Source organism: Mesoplodon bidens (genome assembly GCF_964165515.1).
Source record: "Mesoplodon bidens genome assembly, chromosome: 2".
In the NCBI taxonomy this organism is placed as follows: domain Eukaryota; kingdom Metazoa; phylum Chordata; class Mammalia; order Artiodactyla; family Ziphiidae; genus Mesoplodon; species Mesoplodon bidens.
In genome coordinates, this window is record NC_138177.1 from 81,559,736 (window position 1) to 81,580,126 (window position 20,391).

The window sequence follows — 20,391 nt, forward strand, 5'->3', positions numbered from 1 at the left end:
TATCCTTGTGATAGAAGTATCCTTGGGTATTCCGCACTCACTCAAGATGAATGTAGAAATTAAACTGTATTGGTGGCTTTGCAGTGAACAAATGACAAGTGAAATGTAACAAACCAAGCAGCAGCTATGGGGCATGGATGGCTAATTAGAAAGAGCATTGTTTGGTTATTTTGTTTCCTTTGTGTAGCGGTAGTGCCAAAGCCATACAAGTTCATGGACTATGTCACAATGCTTAGGGAAAAAATGTCATTTAATTAGACAAAGGAAGGTGAGGGAAAAAAAAGGAAAGGGCTAAATTAGGATAACTAATGAGCTCATATTGAGTCTTGAAAATATATCTTAATTTTTAATGTGGAAGATAGTAATTCAACACTGAAGGGACTCGAGGAAGGCACAAAGGGGTCTCATGTCTGAGGAGGGAGTTGATGAAAGGTTGTAGCCTTTAATACCTGATGATGAAAAGAGACCTCCTTTCTTTGGGGTGAGTCCCTGATTCCAACTTTATATTCGTGGAGCAATTAGCAGTACTCCTCTTGGCTTTGCTTGGTCTCCTCCATTAGAAGAATGCCTCTGATATGTAATATTTGTTTGAAAACCCAAAGAAGCTTGTTTCCTTTTGAGGTTTGCCTTACTTTTTATGTTCTGAAGTTCATTTTGGACCTCAGATTTTGCTCCAAGCAATAAAATTGGCTGGATTTTACTAACATAATGGAGCTGTAACTTTAGCCAACTCTGGGGGTGGGGAGATAGTTAAGGTGTGTAGTGGTTTCTGTGGCTTCTCTGTGGAGTAGAATTCCCTGCAAAGCTTTTCCATGTGGTGTTTTAATAGCTGTCTTAAAACTCTCTGATGCATGGAGCAAAACTGAATTAGACTCATGTACTAGATTGCTGGGATGAGCCAAGAACCCTGAAAAACAAAAGACAAACAATCAAACAGCCTAAGCTCAGAGGCTAAACTGTCCAAAGAAGATCCTCAGGACATATCCAAATTCAAAATTACAGCAATCATCACTTGTTTTAACCCATTTTTTGCAAAATTTTCTAAGGAGAATCATAATCTTTTCTTTGCATGCATTAATATTTTACCTTTGCATGTAGCTTTACAATTTACAAAATGCTTCAATATATATATTTTATCATTAGAGACTTCCTACAACCTTTGGAAGTTTCTATTATTAGCCCCATTTTTATAAATGAGAAAACTGAGTCACAAAGGTAGATCCAAGGTCATTTAGCAGAGAAACTACAGAGGCAGAATTCGATACCACTTCAGAGCTCTGCATCTTTACACCAGAACTTCAGTAAATTTAATTAGTGATCACATTTAATATTCATGAAGACAAGGAACACCAGACAGGTAGTATGTGCATACACAGTAAAGATGCTTCTAGCCTTCTGAGTTCTCATCAGTGAATATAAGACATTAGAGTGTTGTCTGAACATCCAGAGGATATGCTCTTCCTTTCATTCAAATGCTCAGTGATTCAGAGACATGGTTCCTTCCAAAGTGCTGAGTGTAGCCGATAAAATGCTGCATACTTAGTTGGCATTCTCATACTAAGCATGTGTAAAAATTCTCTTTAGTGTGTGGTTTTGGCTGCTAAGTTCCAGAAACATTTATTGAATGCTACTATATGCCAGGCACATGGGCAATGTAGGAAGTTATCCAGGTGGTATGATTCTAGGAGAGCCTTTTACACTGGCCCAGCCCACTGCCTAAAATACTCTCCTTAGCAGAGCATCCGTTTGAGTTAGGCCAGGAGTCACTGGGATTCCTTTTTGAAAATGAAGATAGTTTGGAAAGAAAAAGATACTTTTTAATTAAAAAACTACTTTTTAAAGTATTTTTAATACTAAATTTCACTAAAGCCTTGAGGTATATTTATTCATCCAGTTACCAAAATCAACTATTAAGGCCCTGAGTTGAATAGGAGGTGATGTGGATCAATTTTATTCTACTGAGGAGAAGGGGATGGTGAATTCTAGAAATTCACCTGTAAGGGCCCAGGGAAGCCAGGATACAGCAGCAGGTCAGGGAGCCCATCTTATCTGGAGAGAGGGATGCACTAAGGTTCTCTATCAAGAATAAACTTCAGTCACTTTGCCTTTGTTTTTAAGAACTAGCCCTACCTGATATATTTCAAAGCCAAGTTCTTATTTGTTTAAAACCAAGTAAGCAGGTCCCCATCTCTAATGAAAATCAGCCTGGTAGCTGGTCCTCAGAACTCGTCATCTCCTTAGTCAGCTTCTGTATTCCTTATTTAACTCTAATCGATGTCTTTTCACAGTTGATGATGGGTTGACATTGCTGACAAACCTGCACCAGGTGCAAAAGGATTTAAAGTTCCCTCCTGCCTCGCTCTCACATCCTCTCCCACAGCTCTGAGAATTCTATACCTGTAGAATTTTAAATAGCCTGTGTTCACGATTGTTGGCCTCTCTTCCAAAGACCTAAAATATTTTTAAAATATATTAGTTAACAAGTTTATTGTTATCAAAGAGAAAATTATTTTATAAGTTGACTGTCACTCATGAGGCAGCTGTTGTTACTCTGTTTGATTTTTTTTTCTTCATTCAACCCTAAGCTTTCCACACTTGAAACAGCATGTATAGAACAACCATGTTTGTTCTAATGACTAACCCAAGGAGAAGCCCCCAAAATAATATCCACCATGATGGCTATGATTGTTGCTAAGTTCTGTGCTCAGAAAGATTCCCTATAGATTGTCTCATTCAATCTTCACAACAATCCCAAAAGATAGGTACTGTAGTTACCCTCATTTATACATGAGGCACAGAGAAGTTAAATAACTTGCCCAAGGACACACAGCTGGTTTGCTGAGATTCAAAACCAGGCATTCTGTCTCCTGAGTCCAGGCTCTTAATTACTATGCCACAATGACCTGTGCTTCTCCAAGGGGCCACCAAAATATGATGGAGCCTCGTCACCTATGGGCAAGGGATGCTGGGGCCCTCCCATGGCAATGACCCCGGTGCTCAGATCCTGCATGTGGAAGTAGACCCCTGAGATGGCCAAGAGGAAAGGAGAACCTTGGAGTAGCTTGGCCCTGCTCTTCCCACAGTGGCCTCTCTGTCCTTACCTTGTCACCTGTTTTTATAGTGCTTAAGGCTGGGCCACACCTGAAACAGCATCAGCAGACACTTAATTATGAATTCACATAGCACACTGCTGCACAATGTGTATTGGGGTTGGGAGGGGCAATAGATGGAGAGAATCTGCTTTGCCCTCAGTATTTTCGCAGAGACAGCCTTGGCGTTTTAAATCAAATTCACCTCTAAGTCAGCCTTAGACCAACAGGCCTTCCTGGGATGGGGGCCCTCAATGTGCTGGTAAATGTTTAATCACCTCCTCTCCAGGAGGAGAGCTCTTATTGGTAGCATTTGCCATTGCCTTAGTTTAAATGCTCCCAACACAGCAAGTTTCAGGTTACCAACACAGCCCCACTAAACAGTCAGGAAGAGCTGTGGGCAATCCGATCCAGCACACTCTTGGGCGAGGTCAGAAGATTAGGGTAGACAGACCCGGTGGTAGTGTTGCTGCAGGGGGCAAGGGTCAGGTTCAGATTCTGGACCTAGAGGGCTCATTTTATATGTGGCTCCTACACTCCCCACCCTACCCTGATACCTTCCACCATAGAATCAAGCTCTAAGAATATCAAAGGGGTCTTGAAAGAGAAAGGAATCATAGAATTTGCAGCCCGTAGGCAGTAGGTGGAAGGGAAGAAGGAGCAGGACATCATCTCTTGATGGGAGATGGGAGAAAGGAGGAAGAAGGAAAGAGATGGGAGGAATGGTTTTATAATCAACACGTGTGTATGTGAGTCCTTGGCTTTTCCCTACTGTCAGGAAGAGCTGCCTCATTCCCCTGGTTGCCAGTCTGGTTGCTAGTCTGAGTCACTCCCAGGAAACATGTTTTAGCAGAGGAATGGTTTAGCAGGGTCTAACTCCTCACACCCTTGTTAATGAACCTGATGTGAACCATGTTAGATCAGATACAGTCTGTTTTCCTCCCGAAGGACTTCAAGGCTATGTATGCCCTGCTCAGTTTCCTGACATTCTAGTGCTTTATGATTCCCAGGGTCAAAATTGTCATTCTAAGCATCTTCTCTGTTGAACAACAGATATTTACGCAGAGAGCCTTGCTCTGTTTTCCATTCACTATTGGACACTATGAGCTGCAAAACACATAAAACAATTTTTCCAACCTAAAGAGCTTACAATCTCGTTGAGAAAATGTGACAGCCATGTGAACTAATTTCTAAATAAGGAGCACTTATAACAGCATGATGATGATATGTCAAAGAATAGTCTTTATAATAAATTGTGAGGAACCTATAATTAAAGGAGAGTCTATAATGAGAGCTTATTTAGTAAAGACAGTCAAACTGCCTATCCTGGTCCTTTATATTGTTCTTGTTTGTTACGTAATGTGTACCCATTTTTTTAAACATATTTCCAACTCATTTTACAGTTAGAATCCCTTTTTAACAAATAACGATTAGAGCAGCCAGTTCAATGTAATAAAAATATTTCTTCTGCTGGCCAACAGCCCATACTAACACTCCTTTGCTGATGGAGATCCAAGACTCCTTTTGAAGGAAAAACCCAGTATGAGAAAGACATTCACAAATCCCTGTCCATTTGGCAGTAAATCTACTTAACAAAAAGTTTATCCTTTCAGCAGAGTATTGACAAAGTACAGCTTTGCATATCTGCACGGTATTAAATAACTCTTGACAGAACCTGACTTTTTCAATGTTGCATTGATTTTATTTGGGGCTTTTGCTTCATAGAGCTCCATAGGCTCTGATCAGTTCAGGGTGGATGACTGTGGGAATCTCACCTCTGATCATCCAGGGCAACAGACCCCCTGACACGCTAACAAAGGCAGCAGAAGAGAGCAGACATACCCTTGTCTGCCCTTGTCTTCCCCTGTATCAGCTGATTATTTGTGCTAATAGAAGGAAGCAATCTCACTCTCATCATCCAAAAGCTACTTTTCACTTGCTTTTTTGTCAATTTATTTTACTGAAGTATTTTTGATATACAATGTTGTGTTATTATAATTTCTGCTGTACAGCAAAGTGATTCAGTTATACATATATATATATACATTCTTTTTCATATTCTTTTCCATTATGGTTTAATCACAGGATATTGAATAAAGTTCCCTGTGCAATGTTTCACTTATTTTTGAGAGGGTTTTAGTAATTCTATTAGAATATAGGAACACCAAAGTAAAATTTGGAGAATTTGCAGTATATGAAAGAAAAATAGTTATGTATCTACCCTGTGTCTCTGGGACAGTGGGCTCACGTGAGCCAGCTAGATTCTCTGCATTTACATGAGTACTTTCTTGCCATAGAAGTCTAGGGTGTAAGTGTTTAGGTTAGGACGCCCTCCTGCCAGGCTTCAAATTAGTTGAGGCTGATAAAGTAAATAAAAGGTAATGGATTGTGTCCATAAACGACTTCATTCCATCCTTTGAATGATTTTATCAATAACTGCTAGAGGGCAAGACTCAGCAATAACCATGTACAGTTGATGTCTCCAGGCAATAGAAAGCTGATTTTATTTCCTAAGGTGTTTGAGGTGTGCCAGACTAAAACCCTCTTCCTTCACTGATACATCTAGTGTGTAGTTTTCCTAAAATGATTAATGTTTTCTTTCTCTAGGCTTATGCTACTAATTACACCCAAGCTTCTTGAACTGTCTTAAACAAATTCACACACAGGTAGGAGCCCTGCAGGACTCACGAGTGTGATGAATCAGGTTCTGTGCCATATGCTTTCATTTCTCCCCTCTGGTCAACACTTGTTTTCTCTGTACTTATTTATTTCTCTTGCTGCCCTGTGAACTGAAATTTAAGGGCTGTGTTTAGCTGCATGTTGGGGTGGGATATGGGTGGAAGGGTGTATTTTAATAGTATTTTGCCAAATTTAAATTGGGTTGAATGTTTTCCAAAATAATTTCCTATTTCTAAAACTGCTGCCAGTTAGGAGAGACTTGGAATCTACACTTATCCTGAAATACTAAGAAAAAGCTCAAAAGTTGTATTTGCAGAGTGTCATTTACTTAACGAGCCTCCCTAGTTAGACACAGAGAAGTGACTTTGCTCTCCGGTATGAGAATATTGTGCATTTCCTGGCATCTCGCTGCCCCCTAGTGCAACATGCCAGTGAGCGCATCCTTCCCTGCAAGCAGTCTTTGCGTTATTACTGTCTGATCAGTCCATTTCATGCTTCCCTGGGTTCTGGTAATGTGATTAAACACTAATCCATGGCTCCAACAGAGTCCTCCATGGGTCCTATTTTGCCAAATAGATCTAACTTTTGGAGCAGGAGTTTGGCGGGCTAGAGAGTACAGATGGGAAAGTGGGCTGGGCTCTTGAGACCCCTTCCAATGGGGAGACATGGCCCAGCTCCCAATGGGCCTTGTAGAGAGCTCTGAACATGAACAAATCTGGACCTGCTCTAAGGCAGGCAGACTGTCTCAGGGTGATCTCAGGGAGCCCATAAGTTTCAGTACAGTGCCAAGAATCAGAGGAACTGATCTTATGTTAAGATACACTCCTAGAGTGCACAGTAGCAAGAGCAACGGGCTTGAAGAGAGAGACAACCTTGGGAAATTCCCTCAAACTCTTTTAGCCTTTGTAAAACGACTATTGATAAAAAGTAATCTTAGGGGCTTCCCTGGTGGAGCAGTGGTTGAGAGTCCGCCTGCCGATGCAGGGGACACGAGTTTGTGCCCCGGTCTGGGAGGATCCCACATGCCGCGGAGCGGCTGGGCCTGTGAGCCATGGCCGCTGAGCCTGCGCGTCCGGAGCCTGTGCTCCGCAACGGGAGAGGCCACAACAGTGAGAGGTCCGCGTACTGCAAAAAAAAAAAAAAAGTAATCTTAGAGGTTTTAAGGTTTTAATACATTCATCTGTTTTTGAAGGTTCTATACACTTTAACATGTGATCTAAATCTTCTATTAGGTTAACTGTGGCCAAAGTAGCCATTAGGTGCAATTTAAGGATTATGGAAAGGCATTCTGACCCTAAAGGCTTGCTCTCAAAACTATTCTGAAATGATCACCAAATTGTGAGCCATGTATGTGGTCTCCATGAAGTTCTGCCAAAATGGCCTTGAACAAGGTGTTTAACTTCATTGGGCCTCTGTTTTTCCATCTATGAAGTATTAGTGCCCCTATTTAAATGGATTACTTAGGGATTCAATGAGATAACATATGCCTGGCACATGGCAGATTTCAATAATTGTTAGTTCCTACCTCCTCCTCCCCACCACCACTTTTTTTCTGGACTGAAATAGTCAACACCCATCTTGGATACCAGATACTAATGGGTAGATAGATGGTGGATTACGCTGCCCTCTTTCTGAATTGTCCCTCAAAGAGCTGAGAGGCAGCCATTGCTTGTCGCTATTAGGTTTTGAATATTGGCAAGGAAATTTGCAAGAGGGAGTGGGATAAGGGGGTAGAGGTGGTCATTAAAATCTTCAGTGCTGAAAACTGTAACTGACAGGAACTTCAAGGTATTGCCTTTTCAGGAACCACGTCTACTTTATTATGGAATGAAAGATTTTTGTTCTTTAATGATGATTGTAATTGCAGTTTTGACTGAGGGAGCAGACAAGAGAAAAGAAAGGCATCCAGTGTGGGGAAGGGTCATTTTGTGATCATGGAATTTTTTTTCAGAAGACTGTGTTACAAATATCATACTTGCTTTTCAGAATCAGGCTATTTGAAAAACAGATGCTCAGTCTTCCTATGGTGAATTAGTAAACAAACAAAAAAAGATTTTAAACTCAGTATAACAGAGGGAAACACAGAACCACACCTACATGCGTGCATGTACACGTGTACAAACGCAAATACATACTTTGTAGATTAAATAGACATTTTTATGCTTTTATGTGTGTTTTTTGTTTTGGTGATAGCATTGAAAATTGTGTGGGTTTTGTTAGGTAGTTAGGGTTAGTGAGTTTCCATGGAGAGAAGTAAGAGAAGTTTAAGAACAAATTCTTACGTTTAAGGACAAATTCCTCCTTACCTTTGATGGTAAGGAAGAATTTGTACTAAAGGCCTTTCCTCCCATCTATACTCTAGTTCTGTCATTACCCTGACTATGAATTGGACAGAAACCAGAGAGAACCATGTAAAATTATGCATTTCATTAAATTTGTGTAAAGTCTTTCCAAATCTTCTTAGACATTGTTTTGGAATTGACCAAGGGGGAGTTTTACTCTATTTGTATCAGATCTCTGGAGTGGAACTAGAGGGAAGGTTACATACTGCCCTGTCCAACCCCTTTATTTTATAAATGGAGAAACTAAGGTCTAAAGAGGTCACAGGGCCAGAGTGCCCTCCCTTATTATTATCTCTCTTTCCTGTTGTCTGTATCATGTTTGCTTGGTCCATCTTCCCATAAGGTGGTGATTGTCCAAAAGCACTAGACCTGATTTGCATGAGTTTGGCCCTCCTCAGCACCACACAATGGGAAAGTCAGTAAATTCCATTCTTAATCTCCTCCAGAGAATTGCCTCTTCCCAACAGAAATTATAATAGAGAGAAAGGGATTACTGAATAAGAATAGGGTTTTTTAGTAACATATTTCTTTACACTATTCGGCAAAGAATTTCATGTCCAAGTTTAATATTGCAGTCTATTTCTTGACAGTGGAAAGAACCCATATGTGGATCAGCAATGAGAATTTTGTGTTACATTAGGAGGAAAAGATGTGTTCTCGTTCTGTCCTTTACAAAAACTCTGGGACTGAATTTTACCTCCTATAAAAAAGCCCATTTTGCAACTCGTTCAATATTACCCAACAATCAACAGATATTTATCAAGCCTCTACTATGTTCCTAGCAGTATTTAGAGTCTTAAGATGTATCAGGAAACAAAACAAAGATTTCTGCCTTGGAGATTGTATCTTCATGTACATTTGTAACATATGAATGAACTATTACCTTCCAACACCAAATTATTCTTGCACAGCATTCTAATGAAAGTGTGTCATTTTTTAAATTTTTAATTGTCTTCCTTAAAATAAAAGGCCTCGTTTCTCAAGAAAATTGCTTTTTGGGCAAATTGCATGAAATTTGTCACAATACTGCCGCCTTGCGGCTGCTTGAATCAGAAACCCACATACACTCTAAGGTCAACTCTGTCTTTAAGGCTTATAGGACAATTATCCTGCTCTTCAATGGAAGCCTTTGATATAAAATTACCTAGCCAGGAGTACTTAGAATCTAATTCCTTCTGATTTTGTCACAGAATGACTGGAAGAGCTCCATCGCTTTTGTCGTTGGAAACCGAGTTGAGGATGAACTTCTCATTCGAGCCCTCACCCTCGCTATCCAAGTTCCTCAGCGCAGACTCTTCAGTATGGTTTCCTGGCAAGACATTCTCCAGCAGGTACCTGTCTCTTCCCACCCCTAAGCCCCTTGGAGACTTTCTCCTTAAAATAATAGAATAAAATAATGAAATAAATACAACTATCATATTCTTGGGCTGTTTGGCAAGTTTTGATGCATTACTTTGGACAAACACTTAGGTAGAATAAATTTGAATCCTCTAATCTGGAAGGATTATTTTTTGTATCAGTGAATGTTGCCCTTTCAACATTCATTCATTCAACAAAAATGTCTGAGGTCATACTAGGATCCATGCTAGGTTCTGTGAGGAATTATTTAATAAAAGACTCAATAACAATAAAAGAAAAAACTATTTAATATTCCAAGGAAGCCCATAACTAACTGGAAAAATGAAGCCTCCAGAGAATCCTAGCTGTCAGACGTTAGAGGGGAATGATAACACAGAAAAGTTCTGTCAGATGGCACATCCTCATATAATTACTAACAGCTTACCAAAGTGACTGTAAATATTTGAACTAATTGATGACTATCTCTTCCTTGCTAGGTTCCCCAACCCCTCAAGTCACGGAGGTATTTGAAAGTCACATATATCTAAGGATTCTTTAAGAAAGTCTTTCTTTTTGATTATAGATGAATTTTCTTACAGATCAATGAAACAAGTGCACTTTTTGGAAGTACATCTAAAAAGGCAAAGAAACCTCTAGGCGGTAGTGCTCCCTTATATTATGAGGTAGGTGGATGTACTGATTGAAGAGATTTTTGTAATTTTTAGAAAACAAGAATTGAAGTAATAATTTTATAGTCACTTTTTTAAAAATTTAATTCATTCTTTGAAAGCAAATCCCCACTCATTGTTGGAGCTGTTTGTTCCTGATGGTGGGCGTGTAAAAAATCTGCTTCCCTTTTAACAAAATCCCCCTTTAGGACCAAAATTGTCCCAGATTGTCTACACTGTCACTGTATCCAACTGAAGAATATAAATCAGAAATGTGTATATACGAAAGTGTTGGATCATACTTTTTCATGGTAATTACTGAGTATGTGATGGTATTAAAGGGGGTTGTGTTATTAGTGTATTACAAAGTGTTAGTTTTACCAAAGAAACGATGTAAAAATGCCCCAGAAGGTGCTTTCTGCACATGACAGAGGAACAACTGGAATAATTTTCCATCCATTTGTGAACTTTGTGTCCATTTTACATTCTACTTTAATCATTGTGAAAGTAAAGATAATCTTCAGATTAATGGTCCATTCCATTTCTAGCAAATGCAGAAGTCTGGCCTGGCTGACCAGTGGGTTTGTGCAAAAGACTTAGAACTCAGGCTCAGTACAGGGGCTTTCCTCTTACCCTGCCTTGTTAATATCCAACTTACAGCTTATAAGAAACTATAAAAATCCAGTGATTAATTAGAATATCACTTAAAATTTGTCAGGCACTATCTTATGACTCTGCAGACCGAAAGCATAAAGATTTTGGGATCTTTCAAGACGAACTTGTTTGTACTTTATTTCAGTGGTAACTAATAGTTTTTATGTGTCTCGGTTCTTGGGTGATTTCATAATGGACTCTGTAGCGTTGCCTGAGTACTATCTGAACAAGTTCCATTGGACTTAGTTACTATTGCCAATACTGTGGATTTTATAGCATTAACTCTTGCTACACTACTCTCGCTATCATGGCAAACTCATTCTGCGCTGATGAAGTCACATAATGAGCCTTCTAGCTTTTGTTATGATGTCCTGCATGTGCATACCCCAGTTGAAACATTATGTGGTACCTGGATTTAAAATACTGGAAGTTTTCTTCTGAAGTAGCCATAGAAATCCATGTCCAATTCTCAGGCCTGGGATCAATTAGCCCCCGCCTCCAAAGGACTCTTTCTTCTTCAAAGATGCTCAGTGAAAATCAGAGATGATAACAGGCCAGTTTTGATGTCTGATGTGGACAGGCATTTTGACTTGGATGTGGGATAGCCCGATGTTACAAATCCAGAGTTCGGTTAGAAAGCCATTCCTCTCCAATATGTGCTGTGACTCCTCGTAGCCTTCACTCAGGGGAGGTCCATTTCACATCTGGCTCCCCTGCATTCTTCCAGTGGAGCATTTGGACAATAAGGCTCCCACACCCGCTCACATACCCTTTTCTGAATGGTTCCAGAAGAAAAGGGAAGGCAGCAGGAGCACCACAGAGATGGACCTGGGGTGCACCAGACGTGCATTAATGTCAATCACTGTAGCAAAAATGGATCAAAAACATAAAACAAATTTGGGTTCCTGGGCAGCATCAGCCAAGGCCAGGATGCACATCTGGAATAGAAGGGCACATATCCAACCTCAGTCCCTCCACACTTAGGACCCGTTTTGGTCCCTCTTCCCAAGAGAAGTGAAAAGCTACAAGCAGTGCCTACTGAGAGCTCCAAGACAGTTAGGAGTGTGGCTGTGAAAGAGACCCACAAGCCAAACTCTTTGGGGACCTCTGGACTTTCCAGGCATGCAGACAGCCAGCTCTTGACTCTATTTCTGCTTAAAATCTTGCATGGTCTGTGGCCACAGGTGAATTCCTCAGGAGCCTGTTTAGGAAGTCTTATATTTTCCTTCTCAAAGGAAACTCTGCGATGGGGAAAGAAAAGAGAATCCAACAAAATTACTTATGTTACATGGGAAATTCATAGAGTTCTGTTTCCTTTTAGATCTCCATTTTGGAGGAAGGAGAACTCAAAATAGATATTATAAAGACCACGCACTTACATTGACTTCTATTTGTAGGATACTCTCATTGGCCTTAGATCAGAGCCTCGTCGTTCTTACTTTAAACACAATTCTAACCAATTTGACTTTCTGGTTTCCCAGCCTGCGGTCGATTAGGAGCAGAGAATTCGAGTGAAACTTCATTCTAGCGCAGTTGATCCATGAGTAGTAAAAGAGTGTCAGAACCGCATTACATATTTCCAATAACGACTTGAAATGTCTGGGCTAGCAAAGACCACATTCCACAATGATTTGCTCAAGCTTTCATTTGGATGGCTTGGTCCTGTGTACACACAGCCTCGTTTTGAAATTGTGTAATTTCCCCTGAAACTTTAGAATTTCATCTAGCCATGGTATTGTATATATGAGAGAATATTTATTTATAAACCACAGTTCTTTGAAAATCTGCTTAGATTTGTGCTAATGTGATTCCACAGAGACAAAACTACCCATGTGTTCCTTCACCTTCTCTTTTTGGAAACAAGTTTTGCTCTAGCAGGAACTACTCCAAGGACCTATGTGGGAATGGGAAGAGAAGTTTCCCCTTTGCCTATAGTCTAAGGAATATTAGCTATCACTTTATTTTTCTTATAGTAGTAGTAGTAGTGTAGTAGTAGGTGTAGTAGTAGCATTTAATGAGGATGAATATGATTATGATCCCATATACTGGCATTACTGATAAGCATAATTTTCACCATGCAATCCTATTTGAAGAAGTGTACACATATGAGAATGGATATACAGATGTTGCCTGAATTATTAGTGACCAGTTTTACCAAATACCAAACAATTAACCAGTACATTCTTGTTCAAGCACTAGGTGTCAAACACTATCTAGACAATGGAGGGAGGGGAATATGAATATTATAAAGACTTTAAAGTCAAGAAGCTTAAGGACTAATTAGGAAAAAAAAGAAAAAGTTATATATATATATATGCCTAACACATAGTAGGTATTCAATAAATGTTTGTTAAATTGAGTAACACAATGCAGAAAATAGTCAGGGAAGTCTATGAGGGAGAGATGGAGTGTTCTGGACGTTTAAAGGAAGATGAGGTTACTGTTAGCCTGGATGGATTGGGGAGGTGTGAGATCTACAGGAGCTTTGTGGAGAAGGTGGCATTGGAAAAGAAGGGGAGCTGACAAGTTTGATCTTTTAAACATGTTATCCCGATTGACCCATGTCACAGTTCTAAAAGGAAATGTATATATCCCCATCTTACATAGGGGAAGATGGAGGCATAGAGAAGGTAGGAAGCTTGCTAATTAGGAAACTGAAGAAGTTGGATTTAACCATAGTTAAATACATAGCCTCAGATTTTTCCACTTTACCACAAACCCAGTACTCTTTCACTGGGCTCAAAGCTGTCCACCCTTTGGTTGGATAGGTCTTGACTTTCAAATGTGGGAGATGTCACATTCTCTGAGAAGGGAACAGCTCAAGCAAAGGCATAGGAGTGGGAGAGAAGACTGAACGCATATGTACTAAATTTGTAGTTACATGGTACAATATATATGAAATAGGAAAGGTAAACCCTGTACATATCTTAATTACAACTTTAAGATCCTAAGGGTGGAAATCTATGAGAAAACATTTCAAACACTGGGGAAAAAATCCATGCTTTAAGATTCATGGCTGCACTTAAATTAATTCACTAAATATGCACAAATATTTGTGTGTGTGCTTTATGGTCCACATAGAGAATCTGACCTGTTCATTTGCAGGTATACTCAGTCCTGACCAAAATCAAAAAGGAAATTTTTTTTTTTTTTTTTTTTTTTGCGGTACATGGGCCTCTCACTGTTGTGGCCTCTCCCATTGCGGACCACAGGCTCCGGACGCACAGGCTCAGCAGCCATGGCTCACGGGCCCAGCCGCTCCATGGCATGTGGGATCTTCCTGGACCGGGGCACAAACCCATGTCCCCTGCATCGGCAGGCGGGCTCTCAACCACTGCACCACCAGGAAAGCCCCAAAAAGGAAAATATTAATGGTTATTCAAAGCCAACTGAACTGTTACATATGAGAGAGGTCTAAGTATATCATACATGCAAAGGTTATCCCTCTTATGGTTAAATCTGATACATGGTATGTGAGCACTATGAGAGATGTAAAATTTTCAGACTTTGACATTGTAGTTTTGATAAATTTGAAAGAAAAAACTACCAGCTGGGCAAGGGGGTTGTTTATCCAACTTATCTGAAATCAGAGTCTGTCATCTTAAAAGTTGTATATTCCACTGCGTAGTTCTCATTCCATAGGGTGATCGTCATGCCTCCTTATCGGGAGATGGGCCTCTATCCGCACATAGGCTGTGGTTTATGTGCCTGTCTGTGACTTATTCAGAAAAGACAAATTGGGTCACTATACAAACAAAACCCAATAGTCTGCTGAAACAAAAATCATCTTTAAAGAATAAAGTTTTTTATGTCCTTGTTTATGTCTCACTTACTTCAAAGAATAGTCAATTCTATACAATTAAGAACTTGGACAATCCTAAAGATTATGTGATACATTGCAATTTTACAAATACAAATAATTATTAATTTTCCTCTTTACTCCTCTCAGTAAAAACTAAAACTTTTTATTTAAATATTAAAATATATTAAAATGGGCTTTTCCATTGGGAGGTAATTCTGGGAGATTATTAAATGTGGAAAGACTTTTATGGTATTAGATATGAGAGTAATGAACCAAATGCAGTTAAAACAGATATAAGATGCAAATTTTATATCTTCTGATCAAATTAGTTTCACCACATTTTTAAAACACTTTGCTAGTACTTTAGAATTCCCAGATATAATAGTTCCATTTTTGGTTCCTATTCCTGGGTGTGTAGACATATTTCTCAGCTCTTTCCCCAAAATGTGTTTATAATAACTCACAAATAAGAACACAGACTTAATTATTATCTAGTTGCCTCCTTTTTCCAGATTCCTAATATGAAACATTTCTTAAACAGTGCCTCAAATTAATAATCTATTCAGTAGAATTGTAAACCCTTATTTTTGGGGGTGGCCCTTGTCAAAATGAAAAATGGAAAACTCATGCTTCAGAGATAGGAACAAATAATAAGTGAACACATTTAAGAGGTTTGAAGTTATTAAAATGGCAAATCTACTGGGAACAGAAAGAGCAGTATGTCATGGAAGGAACGAAGGGAAAGCGAGACAGGAAGCATTCTCTGGCCTTTTCAATCCTGCGTTTTAAAACAAAACAAAAAAAGTCAGGAAGAATTGGAAGGTAGCCAACCTAATGCCGTTATTTCATAGAGCTTAGGGACACACCAGGAAATTACAGACCAGTTAGTTTAACTTCACTTGTAGGGAAAGTATTAAAAACTGCTGCAGGAGATCAAGTAAAAGGATGCTTAGAAAAGCACAGCTTGATTAAGACAAGCCTGGCCAACGTGGTTTTCGGAAAGGGAAGGTCATGTCTTAGGAACTTGTTGAAATTCTTTGAAGCTATTATGGCCAGTACAGTCTTCAAAGAACACAGCGAGGCCCAGGGTCTGAGTATCTTTTCTGTTCCACATCAGTCCTTCAGGGATGCTTGCAGAACATGGCCCACATCAGGGCCTTGGCACTCCAGGTTTAGAAACCACTATCAAAATAGAAGAAAATAACCTCTGATGGAACATTTTTAAAGCTGGAACCAATTAATACAACCTGATATTTATAAGTGTAAAATAATGACTTGGAACAAAATTTAGGAATATTGAGCTGTAACAAAGAAGTACTACGTTGGGACTATAAAAACAATCTGGGAGTTGTTGTGTCAAAAGCTGGGCTCTGGAGGCATTTCTCACCCAAAGAAAGGAAAACGAGGAGAAATCACAGTGCTAGAAATGTTTATAAAGGGTTATGAAGAGTTGCAAGCAAATGAATTTTGTCGAAATGGGAAAAAAGTGCAGTCAGATGGGTTATCAACCCTGAGCCTCCTCTTTCTGGAGGAGGCCTGAGCAGCCCAGCAGAGAAAGTAAGGCCAAGCTAGTCACTGAGGAGCAGGAGGTCAGGGCTCCTGGGGTGCAGTATGTTTGCTTCTCACGTCAGAAACCTGGAGTTCTGTTTTCAGAGAAAAGCACAACTCAAGCAAAGGCATTCAGAGACATCCAAATCGTGCCCCCAGCTCTTTTCCACCCTGAGGCACAGGCGGCTGGCCAAGCCCACGTGGCAAATAGTCAACAGTCCAGGGGGAGGCCAGTAGTCACTGGGGAGGAATGGTACCTGAAGCTGAGCACCCTGGGATTCATCAGCACGAAATGCACACCGTGCAAGGATTGGGGTGCTGGCTAGGGCCTTTGACCAGTGGGAGAACTGCTGGGCAAGGCAGGAATCTAGTCAAGAATTCCAGGACACACAGATATCAGTGGAGGAGCAGCCACAAGAATAAAGCAAGGTTCAGCTAGTGAAGAGTGGCCATCAGTGTCTTAACTGGGTTGGGTTTGGAGCCTCTCCAACATGTTACACTACACTCCCACCATGATTGGAAGGATACTGGAGAAAGAATCATGAAGACGATCTCATCCTATTCCTGTATCTAAGACTGTGACTAACCCCCGCTTTACATATGGTAATAATAGTTACCATTCATTGAACACTTAGTTTATTCCAAGTTTTGTGTGCTGGGTGCCTCGTATATATTAGCTAACCTAATCTTCTCAACAACTTGCCAGGAGATAATTAACAAATGATGAAAATGAAGCTCAGGAAGTTTAAGTAACTGGTTGATTTGGAAGCCTTTGTTCCTTCTCCTTGTCTTTACACAAAAATTAAGAATAGTTTAGATTCTACAAGTGGTGGTTGTGGTTTCACATTTCTTGAATACAAGCTACTGTTAGTAATTAGAATTAAGCTTGAAATCTCTCAGTAGTTCTGTGATATGGTTATTACTTTTCCTACTACTCAGGCGAAAACAGTGAAGGTATATCAGCAGATAATGAAGGTGTCAAACAATTTTAGTTATTTCTGAGTCATGTTCATGAGTGGCTTCTGCTCAAATGTTTGGGTCAACAGGAATTTTTAATTCTTAGAGTTAAGATTTGTATGGTTAAGGTGACTGAGTCTTTCAGAGTGCCTTCTGCTAGTTTGATGAGACCTAGACCCAGGAGTTAATGCACTGATCCAAACCAGACTGCCTGGGCTGTATGCTGATTCTACTACTTACTAACTATTTAATCTTGGACAAGTTACATAACTCTGTGGTACTTCAGTTCTTTGTAAACTCAGCATTGATAATACTATCTACTTCATAAAGCTGTAATGATGATTAAACGAAACAGTAAATATAAAATACTTAGCATAGTTCTTGACCTAGAGTAAGTGTCCAATAAGATTTAGCTATTATAATTAATGTTATTTTTTAAATTTCTATTCTCAGTCTCAGTGATTGTTACAGTTTTGTATTTTAAGAAGCAGGAAAGAAAAGAAACATCTGTGAGCAGGGTTTTTTATTTTTAATTTTTTATTGTGGTAAAAAAAATACATAAAATTTACAGTCTTAACTATTTCTAAGTGTACAGTTCCATAGTGTTAAACATATTCAAATTGTTGTGCAGCAAACCTTCCCAACTTTTTTGTCTTACAAAACTAAAACTCTGTATTCAGTAAACAGCTCCTCATTCCCTGCCCCCAGCCCTGACAATCATTCTACCTTCTGTTTCTAACAATTAAACAACTCTAGGTACCTCATATAGGTGGAATTGTACAGTATTTGTCCTCTAGTGACTAGCTTATTTCACTAAGCATAATGTCTTCAAGGTTTATCCACATTGTAGCATATGTCAGAATTTCCTTCTTTTTCAAGGCTGAGTAATATTCCATTGTATATATCTATGACATTTTGTTTATCTGTTCAGTCATTGATGCACACGATACATGGCTTTGGCTAAATGATCAAGTGACAATAACTAAGCTTTAAGAAATGCTTCACTTTCATGCATTGCACAAATATTTGAATGTCTATCATGTACCAAATCTATGGTTGAGTTTATCTTAGTGTATAAAACAGATATAATTTCCTGCCCTCACAGAGCTTATATTTGAATGGGGAAGGCAGACAGACATTAAGCAAAAATCAGAGAAGCAAACAAATATATACACAGTTAAAATTGTGATAATTGCTTTAAATCAGAAGGAATTACATGGGAAAATACTTTTTTTTTTTTGTGTGTGTGTGTGTGTGTGTGGTAAGCGGACCTCTCACTGTTGTGGCCTCTCCCGTTGTGGAGCACAGGCTCTGGACACACAGGCTCAGTGGCCATGGCTCACGGGCCCAGCCGCTCCACGGCATGTGGGATCTTCCCGGACCGGGGCACGAACCCGTGTCCCCTGCATCGGCAGGCGGACTCTCAACCACTGCGCCACCAGGGAAGCCCCGAAAATACTTTAAACTGAGTGTTTGGAGATAAACTGAAAGATGAAAAAAAGGCCAAGTGAGAAGAGTGGGGAAAATATTCAGGCAGAGGGAACAGCACATGCAAAGAGTCTGAGGCAGGAGTGGAAGATGTCACCCTCTCAGAGGAATGAAAAAGGCCAGTGTGCCTAGAATTTAATTAGAGAGTGTGAGACAGAGGTGGACAGAGGCCAGATCTGCAGGAACTAGTATGTCCTTGTTAAGAAAGAGTTTGCATTTTTACTTCCTAGGAAATAGGAAGCCATCAAGGCTTTTAAAGGGGAAAGTGACACAATCTGAGCTCTTCTTCAGAATATTTTCCTACTTCAGAGTGAAATATAAATTGGGATGGGGTCATGAGATAAACATGGAAGTGAGGAGACCAGTTAGGAGGTCATTGGGGTACCCAGGTGGAGATGGAGAGAGCAGGCAGATTCAGAGTATATTAAGGAGGAAGAATCAGCATAATGATGCCACTGTGAGATGTGAGGGGTGAGGGAGAAGAAGTGAGTTTCAGGAGTGATTCCAAAGTTCTGACTTGAGAAACTCAGTAAAAATATCTTCCAATAGAAAAAACTGAAGAAGATTAAATTTGGGGGAAATGTGGAAGTACAGTTTGGCCTGGGTTAAATTTGATATGTCTGACAGATATTCTAAGAGGAGAGATGTCAAAAAGGAAGTCAGATTTTTTAGTCTTCTTCATTTTTTGTATCTTTATGTGCCTGGTGTGGTGCTAGTACATAATAAGTATTGAAGAGGTGTTTGCTGTCTGAAAAAACTAATTTATTAATGAAGGACTAGTGAGAATTACTGGTAAAGACCACAAGCAGGACGCATTGGACCATTTCAACAATGGTAGTTCAGTAATATTTCCTGGGTACTAGCAGTTTTGGTCCCTTCTTTTTTCTCTTTTTTGGTTCCATATCCCATATGGTGGTTTTCTAATTATGGGTCACAACCCAGTGGTTTACTGGGTATTTAGTTGGTGGCAACTGTGTGTGTATGTGTGTGGTTTGTGATGTAAACAGTTTTTGCCGTAAATATAGGTCTGAAAAAGTTTGAAAAACCAATACCTTAGAGTCCTCTAAACCTATTTTGTGTTATCTTCCTTTTGCATCTCCCTGGAGTAAAGGGTATTGTAGACACTCATCCTTGTTCATCCCTCACTCAGCAGACGTTTACAGAGTTTCTATTACAGGCTGGAGAGCGGGCACAAGATTCAGTTAGACCTGGTCTCTGCCCTCAAGAGCTGGTAGTCCGTCATGTTGTAAATACTATGTTTGTTTCCTGCTATTTCATGACATTTTAATACTTTGTAGCAAGTCTGATGTAAAAGTTATAGATTTAATCCTTGGTTATAATTGAGTCTGTCCTTCATTGAGCCCTGTGGCTGACCTCACTTATTGTTCACAACTTTCAGCCAAAAGGGTAATGGTCCCCAGACAGGGTATGTTGGAAAGAGGAGAGAGGGAGGGGCAGAGCCGTCACCAAAACAGTCAGAGATACAACAAAGATATAGATGGCCTTGCTTCCAGAGAGGGAGAGAATGTGTAGCTGGAATTGAAGTATGGTAACAATTTTCATGCTTCTACATATTTTTAGTGTGACCTCTATTTCTGAAATTCTAACTCATTCCTCCATCTTTGGTAGCAAGGAAAGGAGAAGAAATACCAAACTAAAGGTGAGAGAATTGACTATTAGATAGAAATTCATTTATATTTACTGAAAAGCTATTGTTCATACTAATTCACAGAATATTAATTTGAATAAGTGAATTTCAGATAGATATTATGTTTTGAAGTCCATCCATTCTTCTATTTCACAAACTTGACTGGCTGTAAAACCCC

At 39.6% G+C, this 20,391-nt stretch overlaps 1 protein-coding gene across 1 annotated transcript in view; it reads left to right on the forward strand.

Annotated features, from left to right (window-relative positions):
* Positions 1 to 3,330: 3,330 nt before the first annotated feature.
* Positions 3,331 to 20,391, forward strand: part of SPAG17 (sperm associated antigen 17) — a gene marked incomplete at its 5' end in the record, with an annotated part of 215,822 nt that continues 198,761 nt past the window's right edge. The window contains 3 exons of the mRNA XM_081224979.1: positions 3,331 to 3,351; positions 3,438 to 3,578; positions 9,301 to 9,441. Coding sequence (XP_081081105.1) covers positions 3,331 to 3,351; positions 3,438 to 3,578; positions 9,301 to 9,441 — 303 coding nt within the window. The remainder of the gene's footprint in view (positions 3,352 to 3,437; positions 3,579 to 9,300; positions 9,442 to 20,391) is intronic.